Raw genomic sequence first — 15,413 nt, 5'->3', positions numbered from 1 at the left:
AGACAGGGAATGGGGAGTAATTTTAAAAAAATTGTCCAGCTGGGCCTTTGCTTCAAATCAGAAGGGAGAAAATACTTTTGGAATCAACACCGGACATTTCACCTTGAAATGCAGCCTTAGAAGAGGACAGGCAGCCCTGGGATTCACTGCTTTCCTGCCAGTTCAGGACTGCAGCTTCAAAAGCAGTAAGAGGAAAGGTAGCGATGCTGCAGAACTGCTTAGGATGTTCGTGGTTTCCTGCGACAACAGAGTGCTTTCGCTTTGACTACATGGTGGAGTTTGACTACATGGTGCAGTTTTTCAGGTTCTTCTATGTTATTTATAGAACAGACTTCTTTCATATTCCAGATCTGTTCTTCCGTCTATTTGTAGCATGAGATGATACTTCATGAGGGAGTTGCAGCCCTGTAGTGGAAGATCTTCAGAAGGTTGCTGATTGGTTGGATTTGCATAGGGGTGCAGGCTGTTATTGTGCCAGGCAGACTCAAATTCACTGCTGATGGGAATGACATCCTTTAGGCTAGAAGTTTTGTTTTTGTCTGAAATAGATTTTGCTGTATAGTACAGGCTGACCAGGAACTTGTGGTCTTCCTGCCCCAGGTTCCCCAATTCTGAGTTTATAGACTTGTTCCACTGTGCTAATTAGAATTGTCTTTTGAAAACATTTGTCAATGCTAGGTATTGTGGGGTGGCTGTATAGCTTAGGCATGGGCATAGCCCAGAAGCAGAACAAGTTTGGAGACTGCCTAGTTATGAGACGGATACATCCTGGTGATTACCAGCAGTGTGTTCCAGTTATGACAGCAGGCTCTGGAGGGTGACCTGGTTCCAGAGTGACATTTCCTGTGCTGGGTCCATAGCTTCCTCAAGTGAAAACACCTCTTGGAAGCCATCTGCGTTGAAAGGCGACAACTTTACTTTTTAAAGATACATTGTCTTGAAATGTTTATTTTATCAGAACAAGGTAAGAATTGTTCAAACACAAATGAGGTTCCGTGTTAAACTCTGTATTAAATTTTACTGGTTTTATCCTATATTTCTTCCCTTTAGGCCTCAATATGTTCTACTTTACATACGTTTTATTTCTTTCAAAATGGCAGTTTTATTTCATCCTAACATTGTAAATGAAGAAAAGCACAGTTTATGTAGAACAAGCAGACTTCTGTGGTCACTTGGCCCTGTGCTGAGTGTGCTGCTGCAGCTAGTTGGTATCATATGCACAGGTACGTGAGAGTGCATGTACTTCACTGTGCTGCTGCCCAAACGGAGCCTCTGCTGTCAGTGCAAACATCCTGTGTTGACAGGGCTCCTCCGCAGCTAGAGCAAGCAGGGTGGTGATCTCACCGCTGCTGCTGCTTCCTGTGCTGCTGGTTGCCATTTGAGGCATTTCTTGAACTAGAGGTACAGCCCCCTCGTTTTTTGTGGGGCAATGTGAGTCATGGAGGCAAGTTGTCCTCTAACCTACTGTGTTCTGACGTTGTCTGCATGATAGTTGGACCCCTGCTTTAGACTGGAGTGATCACTGTCTCTCTCAGGTCACTATAAGATGTCAAAGTCCTTTTTGTAAGCAGGGCCTCAGTCATGTATGGAATCTCAGTATATAGTCTCATTAAAGGTTCAAACTGGATCTCATCAAAGGTTCAAATGATTAAGGGTTCATCTGATACCACAACTAATTAAAACTGTAGTAATAGGCAGAAAAGTACTATTCATAATTTTTATATTACCTAAATTATCATTAGAATAATTTAAATTTCTTAAGTATATGTGTATATAGTATGTATGCATGTATATATGTATATTCAAGTATGTCTGGGCACAGGTGGTATGAGTATATAAGCATATGTGCATATGAGATCGCGTGTGTGTGTCTGTCTGTCTGTCTGTCTGTGTGTCTGTGTGTGTGAGTCTTTGTCTGTGTGAAAGAAAGGGGAGGAAAAAGGGGGAGAAGGCCTGAGATTGACTTAGGGAGTCTTCCTCCATTGCTCTCTACCTTTCCACTGAGATAGTGTCTTTTGGTTAAACCCACAACCAGTGTGGCTAATCTAGCTAGCCGGCTTAATCCAGGGATCTCCTGTCTTTTTCCAAAAACTGGCATTGCAGGTGGTCTGCCCACTCACTCAACATCTACATGGGTCAAATGGGATCAAAGTCTGAACCTCACACTTACAGGGAAAGTTCTTTTTGTTCTGTTGAGCTGTCTCTCCAGCCCATTACCAGACTCAGCTAAGTGAGTCTTTTCTTCTCCTTATTATTAAAGTTATTAAAGCTACACAAGTAGATTTACATGGAAGGAGGAAAGGTCAGGTACTTGGTCTGGTAGTTTGTGTCCGAGGGCATGCACTACCAAGCTTGCTTTTTATGCAGCCTTGAGGATCTAACCCTGGGCTTCATGTGTGCTTGCTTGGTAAGCACTTTGCTCAGTGAGCTGTACCCACGCCCCTGCACCCTTCTCTTCTTTCTTGATTTGTTCTCTCAGTTTATTCTAGAGTTTATCTTCTCAGGATTGCTTCACTGTGTCTCTTGTATTATTTGAACATAGAACTCCATGATGAAATAGTCTTTTAACAGTTTGAAGATGTCTGTACTTTACAGTGCTATGGAGAGGTCTGATTTCATTTTGACTTAGAGCCCTTTGCAATATGACATCCCTTTTCTATAGGGAGGTTTCTCTTTGTCTTGGATCTTAAAACTTTATGATAATACTTTGGATGAGAACTTCTTGCTTTTAAATTTATTACACCGGGTACTTAGTGGCCTTTCATTCTGGAGCTTGTCTCTTTCTGTCTTCAGGTTTCTTGAATTGTTTCTGGTTGTTCTGGGTGGACCTGCAAATACTCTCATAGTCACAAATCCTTTTGTCTCATTTTTGACATTTTTTTTTGGTCTACAACTAAAAAGATGATGACTTAAGCCAAAAACACTTGAAATTCTCTACTGACATAGGATATTCTGTTTGTGCATAGCATCGTCTAGCTGTATCAGCCACTCATTAGACCAGTCAGGGTTTCATAACAAAACCTTGTCTCAAAAGACAGAAAAAAAAGATTTCTATTAATATGTGTAAAAATATTACAGTCCCGTGTGACACATATTTTCTAGCCTTTTGTTTTGTGTATTTATTTTAAGTACACAGTCAAATCAATAAACCTTTGTATTTGTAAATTTAAAAAAATGTCAATTCTGGGTTTAGAAAGACACTCTTTTTAATTGAGTTCCTTAATAAATTCATTTGTAATGGTATTTCATTCTCTGTGTGTGCGTCTTTACATTTAATTTTATATGCATTAGAATTTATGCATTTAATTACATGTTTAATTATTTGGGAGAGGCCATGCACGAGGTTTTGTGGACATCAGAGGACAACTTGTGGTAGTAGGTTTTCTTCTTTCATCACAAAGCGAGTGCCTGAACCCACAGAGTCATCCCGTACCAGATTTATTTATTTGTTTATTGATTTATTCATCACTCACTCACTCACTCACTCACTCACTCACTCACTCACTCACTCACTCGAATGGGTAGCCCAGGCTGTGTGTAGCCCAGGGTTGCTTCGAACTCTTGATACTCCTGCCTCTGCCTCCATCAGCAAATCTACTGGTGTGCACCACCACGGCCAGCCAGAATTTATTTTGGTAAGTGTGTGAGTATTGATTTAAAAGTTTGCCTTCTGGATCATCAAGCTATTCCAATCCCAACAATTGAGTAGCATGGCCCTTGATATAATTGGCTAGTGTACTCTTCTGTACTTGTTTGGTTTCTGGGCTTTTAAAAATCTTGTTCCCCGTCTTTAATCCCAGAAACAGGAAGGCAGAGGCAGGTGGATCTCTGTGAGTTTGAGGCCAGTCTGGAGTTTCAGCACAGGCTCCAAAGCTACACTGTAAAACCCTGTCTTGAAACGCTATCCCCCTCAAAATCTTGTTCCTGTTTCTTGCTGTTTCCTAAATTGTCTTATATTTAAATATTTTATAGAACACATCCTATTGCTTCTTTCCCAACTTTTTATTTAGTTATCTTTTAATGTATGATTTTATGATCATTTTCTCATGTGAAATCTGTCTTAGACTTTGATTGGGTTACATTAAATATGTTTTAACTTGAGATTATACTTTATTATATTTCAGTAGTCAAATATACTCCAAAGTCACTGATTTTTATTGAAAATTCTTAATTTACTTTGACATTGTTCATGTTTTTTGTTTGTTTCGTTGGTGTACAAGGTCAGTAACATTCATGTACATTTATTTTATAGTAGAATACATTACTGATTTTTATTTTTACATGTATCTCTGGCTGATCTCAGACTCATTGTGTTCCAAGATTGATCTTAAGTTTCTGATTCTCTTGTCTGTATCTCCTGAATACTGGGATTCTAGGCATGCACCCCTATACCTGGTATATGTGCTTGCTACTGGAGAGGAACCCATGGATTTGTATATCCGTGCAAACATGTGACTGAATTATTTCAACCCAGACTTGAGTACTGATTTTTGTATGCATGTTTATATCTTTAAGCTGGTATTAGTAATTCTTAGAAAATATCTTTTTTAGTAGTTAATATACATGCTATGCTGTATATGTTGGTTTGAGATAGGTTTTATATATATAATCAAGGATTTTCCATTGTTGTTTTTTCAGTCCTCAAGATTTTGTATTGATGGTGAGTTCTATATTTATATGTAGCACTTGATAACATAACTCATTCTACAGATGTGTCTTAGAAGACAAGCTTACACCTCTGTGTTCTGTATCATGAACCTGCTGGTAATTCTCAGTCTTCATTGTGAACATGTCTTGGGTTTCTCATAGTCATGCGAAATTTAGTGTCTCTGCACTTGGACTCTGTTCTTCTGTGCATCTTTTTCATGATTCTTAGAATTGAGGGAATACAGTAGGATGCTGCTGGAATCTGATACCTGGAGACAAGGGTGCATAGAGACGGGTGAAGGTCAAGGGGGCTGGAACTATCATTGCTGTCTTCTGACTTCCATGTTGTTATTTTATTTGTATACAGCATTGTTCGAATAAACAGAATCTTGTATTTATCTTGTCTGTAAAGTGCATAGATTGTTAAGCTATGCTGGGTGTTTTCCTGATCAGGCCTTCTTACTGATGTTGTAGGCCAGGAATTGTTGTTCTTGCTTTTCCGTCTAGAGGTCATAAATAGGTGTCAGAAGGATCGGAGGACCCAGTTCTATAAATCTTGAACTGGAGAACAAAGGGACATAACCCAGTGATAGAAAGACAGAGTACACCAACAGGTAGAGGGGAGAGCCTGCTGGTAAGTATACTGCGTAGAGTCCTGTGTGCTGCACATGGACAGTTATTTGATCTTCATGTTAGCCCTTTAAACTGATGAGAGGTTGTTACTTTTATGCTTTATAGACAGGAAATAACAAACGTTTTCCTAACCTCACACAGTTGGGGCCAGACTTGAACTCTGATTTCTGATTGCTACGTTTGTACCCTTCTCCTTGTCTACTTAGAGGTGGGAGGGTAAGAGAGCAGGGTCCATTACAGGCCCTCTGGAAAAATTAAATGTTCAGAATTAACTTATTTCCATTTTTTTTAAAACTAGCTTTATTGAGATGGTGTATATGCATTACACCTCACCAACTTAAATGGATGTGGTTCTAAAGCTTTCATTCTCATGCATTGTGTGGCATCACCGTAGACACTTTTAGATCGTATTCAGTGCTCTAAAGAGAAGTCCTTTTACGTACTTACCCCCTTATATTTAACCATTTTCACCTTCACACCCAGTTGCCTATTTTTTGTCTGTGTAGATTTACCACTCTGGACATTTCATTCAATATTATCAAATATTAGGTGGTCCTTTGCAACTGGCTTTTTTCACTTAATACTTTTCAAAGTTCATTTATACTTTTTTCTTGATGAACATGGTACAGGTGAATGGATATATACTGTATTTTCTTAGATGTTGATATAGTTTTGGTTTGATTCTACTTTATGCTGTTCTAGATAATGCAATATGAATATTCATAATAAATTTAGGGGCAGTGTTCATGAATAGGGCAGATGTTTTAATTTGCTTTAGATATGTGTCTTAGAAGTTAAATTGCTGGGTCATATAGTAACATGTCTGTTATCTTGAGAAGAAATAGACTTTTAAAAATCAGCCAATTACATTCCCATCACCAGTCTACGAAGGGTTGTTTCACCATATCCTTACCAACACTTGTTCATGTATCTTTAGTCAGGAGCATGGATGGTGCCTTGTGGCTTTGGTTTGCACTTTTCTCACAGCTGAGGATTTTTTTTGTTAATATATATATATATATTTTAATTTATTTATTTATTAAAGATTTCTGCCTCCTCCCCGCCACCGCCTCCCATTTCCCTCCCTCTCCCCCAATCAAGTACCCCTCCCTCGTCAGCCCAAAGAGCAATCAGGGTTCCCTGCCCTGTGGGAAGTCCAAGGACCACCCACCTCCATCCAGGTCTAGTAAGGTCAAGCAGCCATTTTTCATTGGGTTCTTGTCTTTTTGTTATTGCATTGTGAGAAATCTTTGTATTCTAGATACAGGGTCCTTGGTTGATGTATGATCAGCAAACATTTTCTTCTGTTTTGTTGTTGTTCCTCCTGACTTCCTCCTTTCCCCTCTTTGTTTTATTTCTTAGAGAAAAGGTCTCACTGTGTATAGCACATGCTGACATTGAACTCATGATCCCCTGCCTCTCTTCTGAGTTCTAGGATCTAGACCTGCCCTTTCATATGTGTGTGTGTGTGTGTGTGTGTGTGTGTGTGTAAATGTTGTTGTCAAACCTGGGGCCTTGCACGCATTACTGAGCTACATGTTCAGCTCCACTTTTCACTTTTTATCATGGTTTTATCACTTATATTGAAACACACACATGTAGCATCAATAATAAAAACCCAGAGACAGATATTAGGGTTCAAACTGAAGATCAGAAAAGCAAAGCAGCCAACCACTGGCTCTTACCTCTACCCCAAGACTGAAATGGTGATCCTGCCTCCATGAATCCTCAGAATGAGACTGAACTGAAAGCTGTCTCCCCCTGTCTTGTATTTCTCTCTAGTGCGGGGATTAAAGGTGTACACCACTATTGCCCGGCTTCTATGGCAAACTAGTGTGGTTACTGGGATTAAAGGTGTGTGCCACCACTGCCTGGTCTGTATTGCTGACCAGTGTGGCTGTTTTACTCTCTGATCTTCAGGCAAGCTTTATTAAATGAAATATCAGTACCCACACTTACAAAATTATTTTGTTGATATCTTGTTTTTCTTTTGTTATTCTTTTTTTGATTTCTGACTTTGTTGATATTTTGTTTGTTTTAGTGTGAGGAAGGAACCCAGATTTATTTTTTGCATGAGACTATCTAGTTGTCCTGGCATTCATTGAAAAGAGTATTTTTTTCCTGTAGAATCATGTTGTTATTTTATGGAAAGTTATTTGACTATAGATGAGTTTATTTCTCAACTCTTCACTTCTGTTCTATATACCTATCTGGACAGATGTCCAGCTCTGTCTTGATTCCTGGCCTTTGGGGTGTGTTTTAAAACTGAGAAGTATGAGTCCTCGAACTCTGCTCTGTGAGCCTCCTTTTGCAGGTCTGAGTCTCTTGCTTTCTCTTTGGTATAAATAGTCGGTCTTTTCTAGGCTTGTCAAGGGCATGCACCAATGATGTAATAATGGTGATTATATCAGAAGCAGACAGGTAGCTATTGGCATGAAAGGTAGTGGGGCTTTGGGCACAGTCATTTTGACTACTTATTCCAAGAAACCACATGGAATTCGTCATCTTTGACAGAAGACTTTAAAAATTAGCGATGAAGACACTGATCACTACTATTGTGATATTCCAAAGCGTAAGCAACTCAATAAATAGTGTTGCCTCTTGTGCAGGACACTGCGTTTGGATGTAAACATAGGGAACATTTCTAGGACACAGTGTTCCTTCTCTACCAGCTTCCTCAGAGCCTGAAGAAGAGGAGGGGTGCCATGTGAAAGCACTTTCCCCTTTATTTTTTATATTTTGATTCTCAGTTATTATTTGCCTATTATAAAATGAGACTCTCTAAAATAATATTCATGTGAGCGTTGGTCTGTAGTCATTCCTCCTTCCTTCCTGTTGCTTTATGAATTGTCTGTGCAGGATCCGTGCGTGAGTCCTGGTGATCTTCTGCCTGGTTGGTGAGACTGTCGGAGTTGAGAGCAGCACCAGACACAGTTGTTCCAGAGCAGACTTTTGAGAGGGCTGGAACAGATGCTTCTCAAATGTGGCTGTAGGGTGCTCTGGCCCTATTGTTTACCCTCCTCCTCACCACCACATGCCCGCCACATGGTTTACAAGTGAAGGCCCCCAAGTTAAAGACATATTCTTTTGGTTTAACGCTTTGTCCTGTTCACCTTCAAACGGCATCATGAAATATGTGAACCGTAAACATGTACTGTAAACGTGTAGTTTGTAGAGGGCAGTTTCTGTGAAGGCAGCAAGGAAAGCGATGGGGAGAAAAGGACACATGATTTGATTACTAGCAATGAGAGAGTGTAGAAAAAAAGCAAGTGTACTGGTCAATAAGATAGCTTATATAGACATTGTTACTTTACACAAAGACAGCCTTCTCAGGGTCTTAAGAATGTCCCTGAAGACCTACATCCTCCCTAAAAAACTCTTACTGAGCTGTAAGTCAAGGGCCAGATCTATCCTGCTATTTTGGCAAATGCATTTCTACTGATATATAATGCCTTGGTTTATTTTGTTTTATCATAACAAAATATATCCAAGACTGGGTATTTTATAAATATAAAAGGTTTAATTAGGTCACAGTTCTGGAGACCCATGAAGAGGACATGGGCACTGGTTTCTGGAGAGGGCCTCTTGCTGTATTGTAACAGGCTAGATGCCATCACAGGGTTGGAAAGGGAAATAGTGGGGAAGAGAAGGAAAGAAAATTGGTGGGGAGAGGAAGAAGGAGAGGCTATAAGCTTTGTAACAACTGTTCCTGAGCTTACTTGTGAGACGAATTCATCCCTCAGCAAAAACACCCGTCCTCAAGGCTTACTCCATAGCTTTTCAAAGTGTTAGGAACAAACTCGTGTTACACTGGGTACCAAACTGCAGCAGGTGATCCTTTGGTGGGAAAACCCATATCTGAACTATAACATGTAACATTCCTATTTATTTACCCATTGTCAGTGGTTTCTTTCACACTTTGTAGTGGAGCTAAGTAACTAGAACAGCTTTGGCCTATAATTCCTGTAATATTTATCTCACTCTTTATAGGAAACATTGGCCAACAGCTGGTTTGGAGAGTCTAGGCTTTTGGGAGGTTATGCATGAACCAGAGATATTTTGAATTTCAGCAATCTTGCCATCATATGATTTGATGTCAGTTGGATAGACTGACAGACTATTTTCCCTCCTCCTTCCCTTCTCCCCTTATTTTTCTTGTTTAGAGCTTCATACTAGAGATTGAACCAGGGATTTATGTGTGTAGGCAAACTCAGAACTATAATCCAACTCCAAAAACAGCAATGGTGATTTTGCTTTGTGTGTATCTAATGTTTGTTTTAAATGTTTTGTTTATAAAGGATCTCTCTCTCTCTCTCTCTCTCTCTCTCTCTCTCTCTCTCTCTCTCTTTCTCTCTCTTTTGGTGTGTGTACGTGTGTGTGTGTGTGTGTGTGTGTGTGTTTCGAGACAGGGTTTCTCTGTGTTGCTTTGGAGCCTGTCCTGGAACTAGCTCTTGTAAACCAGACTGGCCTGGAACTCACAGAGATCCGCCTGCCTTTGCCTCCCGAGTGCTGGGATTAAAGGCGTGAGCCACCACTGCCAGGCTTATAATGGATCTTACTATCTTGCTCAAGTTAGTTTCAGACTTGCAGTTCTTCTGCCAAGGGCATTAATTTTAAGGAAAAATCACTTATTATCAGGATGCATTAGACTTAGGTTTGATTCTCAGGGAAACGCACATATATGTAGGAATACTTGCTCATGAGCAAAAGTTTCACTTTGAAAATAATATAGTGAGACGTTGTTTTCAAGTTAACTAGACAACAGGACTAATCTGTGATTATTTACAGACCTTATTCCCTAGCTTCCCTCAGATACTATCATTTTATTACAAGAAACAAATGTTATGATTTTCCCCCAGTCATTTTCTATCCCTTTTGAAGAGCAAGTATTTGCCAGCATAACTTACTCAAATTTACAACAGTACTAGTCTTACTGTTGGAAATTAGGTAATCTAGCTCTGTTCTGTTTCTTTTCATTTTTCCCAGCTTGAAGTCAATGGCCCAAAATGACTCTGCTAGTGGAGACTCGCTTCCGTAAGGAGAAAGACCAGGTCAGAGGCTGGGATGAGCATGCCACTGCACCAGATCTCTGCCATCCCTTCTCAGGACGCCGCTTCCGCTAGAGGCTACAGAAGCAAGACCAAAGACAAGGAGCAGGAGCAGGTAACGGGAGAACTCCTCAGAGTGCCTTCCTGTGGGGGTTCTTTCCTGCTTGCTGTGGTCAGGTACTGACTGAGCAGCCTCCGAAGGAAGGAAGGATGGAGGGAGGGAGAGAGGGAGGGCTGTTCTTCTATCTCTGTTTGAGGGCAGATGTTTGGCAGTGAGGTGGCAGGAGCATGGAGTGGCGGGTCACATTGTGTCCCGTCAGGAAGCAGGGAGAACACTGTGCTTGGCTCACTTCCTTCTCTTTATATTTAGGCTTAGTGTCCCACGTGGGTCTTAACACTTCACTGATACAGACTCCTAGATGATTCTAGATCAGTACTAACTTCTGTTACAAATATATTATTTGAATAGTTTTCACTTTAATTTATTATCTCACATGTGTACCAGTTTGTATGGTGGTGTGAGCATGTGTGACCCACAAGTGGAGATCAGAGTACAACTGGAGAGTTGGTGATCTTCCTCTGTGGATCCTGGGAAATGATCTCGGGTTATCAGACGTGGTGACAGTTATCTTTACCCTCTGAGCCATCTCAACAGCCCCAACCATTACAATTATTTTACTAAAATTCCACTGACTGAGCTCTGAAGGACTGGTTTCTCTGCAGATGAGCACCCCTGGCTGTGTTTTGAGGGGATTGGCTTCTGCTGGTCTCTGGGTTCTGAGGGTTTCTTGGTGTAAGTGGCACGCTCATCTCAGTTGCTAAGTTCCTGACTATGTCTTCTACGTTCCTAAGATGAAGTTTTTACATTTAGGTCGTTATAATCAACCTGTCTCTGTTTTCACGGCTGCTGGTGATCTGGCTTGACGCTTAGACATCAGTTGGATTAGGTCAGTGATGGAGGAACTTCAGGACTAATCTAAGCCCAGAGGGTCAGGAAGAGCTTGCTGCAGAAAACTGGGATTGTGAGGAGAGCTATAGTTAAGGGAAAAGGAGAAGCAGGTTCGGGTTGAGGATATGCGTATGGTCAGCCCCAAATCATTTGATGCAGCTTGTGATCTGCCTGTGTGGAGAAGTGAGAGAAAGAGAAGCCAAGCAGAGGTTCTGGTAGCTACATGGATCAGGTCTTTATCTCAGGTAATACCCAAGGTGACTTCATGCACAGCTCTCTCTATAGCATATACTGCATGGGCCTGTATCTGCTGCTCTGTGAAGGGCTAATGACATGTACATACTTACACTATCTGTGGATGAAGACTGACATCACTTTCGGTGGGATGAGGGCTGCTGGGAATATTTTCTAATCATAAAGGATTTTTCTTGCTATCACTTACTAGTGGATAATTAATCCTTTAAGAGGATTGCTGCTTTTAGGTTTGTTTTGATTTTTAAGACAGGGTCTCACTGTGTAGTTCTGGCTGTTCTGGACTCATTGTGTAGATCAAAGTGGCCTTGAAGTCACAGAGATTCACCTGCCTCCTGAGTGTTGGGTTAAGGGACATGAGACATCATAGTTATTTTTATGTTTTTATAGACACTAATCCATTACTTTGCAGTGTTCAGTCTCTTTTTGGAAACCTGAGTTGCGTCATTTCAAAAGAAACTACTTTTTAATCCTCACTGTCTTAGAGAAATTTTTTCATTTTAAAGTTAGTAACATCTTACTTTTAGGCCTATATTAAGCAACCTTGTGTATACTTAAATGTGTGATTATTAATGCATATGTAATTTAATAGCCTAATAGATAATTTTATGATTGGTCTCCAAGTCAGTATTTGAAAATACATGTTGTTTGACAGTTGTTTTAAGTTACTTTCCATCTTAGGATAATGTCCATTTCCCTGTCTCAGTGGGTCAGGTATCTAGAGCTCGCTATAAGTAACAGCATCTTTTCCAAACTAAGGAGAAAATCTTAGTCCAGGAAGTTGATGTTCCCTGGATTCCCAGAAGGAGCCAATCCCCAGCACTGTGCGATGATTCTACCCTGATCAGGAGTGGTCAGGAGGCAGGGGATCATAAAGGTCCAGTTGCTGCTTCTAGTGATAAACATTGCCACTTTATTATGACTGACAGACAAACAAAACCCGTCTCTACTGTTGTTAGCATTGCCACTTAAACACTGTGGCTCTGGAAGAACTACCACCCCCCTACTGTAGTGAGACAAGTTTTATTATGCGCTCTCTCTGTAGCCCAGGCTAGTCCCAGAGTTAATCCTCTTTCCTTGACCACCTGAGTGTTAGGATTCTAGGTGTGTGCCACTGCTCCTGGTTTACACTTCGCCTCTGTCAAGGTTGGACAAGCCGAGTGGATGTTGCATGTTCTGCCACTCAGTTCCCATGCTCATGTGTGATCGAGGCTGTATGAATGGATGCACTGCAGTAGAGGACCGAATCGCCTGGGACCCAGTTTGTAAGATTATCTAGAAAAGAACTTTCACTTTCGGCCCGAAAGAACTAGTCTATATTATTGTGTTCCTAAACGTTTCAGAAAGGTAGTCTGTGGTCAGCTTGCATTTAGACAGCTACATGGAAAGCAAAAGGTACTTTTCATATTTTTAAAGAATTTTATTTCAGTCACTATTGATTTCTTCATCTTCCTTTCGAGGTCAACAGAAGGATTTTATCATGAAACATCATAGTGATAGTTATCTAAACAAATTTCATTTTGCTCTGAAAGTATGTAAATGGAGAAAATTTTAATAAAAGGAAGTAGATGCCTTATATATCCTTGTATACATAAATACCTAATACTATATTCACCTGTACCTGGCATCTGGAACAAGAGGCTCACAGTTGAGCAGGTGATAGTAATTCTGATGCATATCCATTGTACTTTCCCTCATAATTATTGTACTTTAGTGTACGGATAAACCATGAGAACCTAATAGAAGAACTTGTAGAAAATCCGAGCTTTAATATTGCAGACTCTCATTTTCAGTTCAGTGCCTGGACCTGCTTTGTATCTCCAGAACAGCCTGTTTTCATGGCCTTCTCAGGTGTGTACTGGTGCTGGTCCACTCCTGCCTTCCCTTTCCTTCCCCTCCCTCTCACCCTTCTTCCCCTCTTTCCTTTTTCCATTTTTTTCTTCCTTTTCCCCCTTCTGCTTTTGCCCTCTTCCTCACATCCCTCCAATTCCAGTCTCCAAAGTTCAGGATGGCAGACATGCTACCATACCTGGCCAGCCTACCAGTTCCAATCACTTGTGTGTGTGTTAACTATTCAGAATCCAAGGTCTCTCTTCAAAGCAGTCTCTAGCTCTCTCTGGGCCCACTGTTTACTCAAAGGAACTGTAGTTTTATTTTGCAGGATGAAAGTTCCTTCTTCTAATGGTCCACAGAATCAATTAATCAGGGCTCATAGGGGCTCACAGAGACTGAACCTACAATCAACAGCCTGTATGGGTCTGACCTCAGTCCTCTGTATGGATATTGTGTTTGTGTGGCTTTGTGTTCTTGTGGGACTCCTAGCAGTGGGAGCAGGGGTGTCTCTGGCCTATACGCCCATTTTGGGGACCCTTTCCTCCTGCTGCACTGCCTCTTCCTGCCTTGATATGAGGAGATGTCTGGTCTTGTAACTTGTTATGCTGTGTTTGGTGATACTTCTGGGTGGCCTGCTATTTCCCCGGGAGGAGGAGTGGATGAGGAGAGTGAAGGGGTGTGTGTGGGAGGGGTGAGGAGAGGAGGGAGGGGAAATTGCCGTCGGGATGTAATAGTTGAGAAAATAGTAATGAAGATACATCTCTGAAAAAATCCTCCTTGTACATATTACAAGTGTGTGTGTCAGTATTTAGCTCTCTCTAGTCTTCTGTATAGAGGCACAGTTAAATGGTCTTTGAAATACTTGTTACGTCACTACAGTTCCTGTGTCACTACTGCCGGCATCGTTTGTATAGCTCCTTGAGTCAGTGTTTACTTTTCCTATGAGAATCTCAGAACAGTAATGTTTGCTTCAGCACAGTTTCTGTTCCTGGAACAGAATGCATGAGGCTGGGTTAGTTATAAAAGAGGCTTTCAGTTCTGGAGGCTGGACAGCTTCTGGTAAGGACCTCTTCATGTCCCATGCATGGCAGAGGGCAGGAGGATGATGTGAACAAAGAGAGGAGAGTACAGAGGAGGTGTAACTCTGTAGCAGCCACTTCCCATAATAACCAAAACACTTTGGATACCACACTCATAATCACTTACTTCTTAAAGGCCCACCCCTCTCTGGACCATTACATGAGGGACCATACCTTAACACATGGTTTAGTAGATCCAATCATGTTCACACCATAGTAGCATCCTCAAACCTGGAAGTAGGAATATATCTTCTTGTGGTATGTGTGTTGGGGGGTGGGCATCTGTGTAAGTTTCTTTCAAATCTGTATCCAAGATTGCTTATCCTGTTTGATAATCCCAACTGTTATAGTGATGCCTTGGGGACCCCTCCTAGGATACTCAAGCATATGCAGGAAATTGTAGCATACTTGCTGTTTGTGAACCAGAGTTGATGCTTTGTTACTAAGTACCATTTTCTGACTCACTGTTCAGAGTGTGGAGACAAGTTCTGATGGTTTCCCTGGAGATTAAGAAAGGGAAGGAAGGTGCTGTTAACCAATCATTGAATTCAGTGTTGCTGAGTTTGAGCTGTTTTGTCTTAAGTACAGCTTGTTTACTTGTTTAGAATATGTAGCTGAACCTGGGCATTGGTCCAGGTAGGAGATGTTGCTGGAGTTCACATTATCTAGATAAAACAGTCAGAATATTTGGTAAGAGAAACATTTGCTGATGGTTTTCCTGGGTTGCTTTCAAGTTGCATGAAGGTGATAGAATTCATTGGTTGGATGTCACTGATGAATATGATTTATTATTGCTACTCTCTTGTAGCTGTTAATGTATTAGGTGTCAGATAACTTTCTAGATGTTGTTTTGGTAACTGTTGAAAATTGAAAATATGCAAATTTAATTTTTTGTTGTGGGAGCTGCGGGCCTCTTCCCACAGCCGGGCTCCTGGCCGCTTGGCTAGCTTATACCCTGAAATAACAACACAC

At 40.9% G+C, this 15,413-nt stretch overlaps 1 protein-coding gene across 5 annotated transcripts in view; it reads left to right on the top strand.

Annotated features, from left to right (window-relative positions):
* Window positions 1–15,413, top strand: part of Marchf8 (membrane associated ring-CH-type finger 8) — a 77,542-nt gene that overhangs the window by 25,103 nt on the left and 37,026 nt on the right. For all 5 annotated transcript variants that reach the window (XR_012911595.1, XR_012911594.1, XM_075983049.1 and 2 more), the window contains exon 2: window positions 10,267–10,443. Coding sequence is in view for 3 of the 5 variants with exons in the window: in XM_075983049.1 (XP_075839164.1) it covers window positions 10,345–10,443 (99 nt within the window). In the remaining 2 variants the exon portion in view is untranslated. The remainder of the gene's footprint in view (window positions 1–10,266; window positions 10,444–15,413) is intronic.

Source organism: Microtus pennsylvanicus, chromosome 8, assembly GCF_037038515.1.
Source record: "Microtus pennsylvanicus isolate mMicPen1 chromosome 8, mMicPen1.hap1, whole genome shotgun sequence".
In the NCBI taxonomy this organism is placed as follows: Eukaryota; Metazoa; Chordata; class Mammalia; order Rodentia; family Cricetidae; genus Microtus; species Microtus pennsylvanicus.
This window is presented reverse-complemented; position numbering and strand designations above follow the sequence as displayed.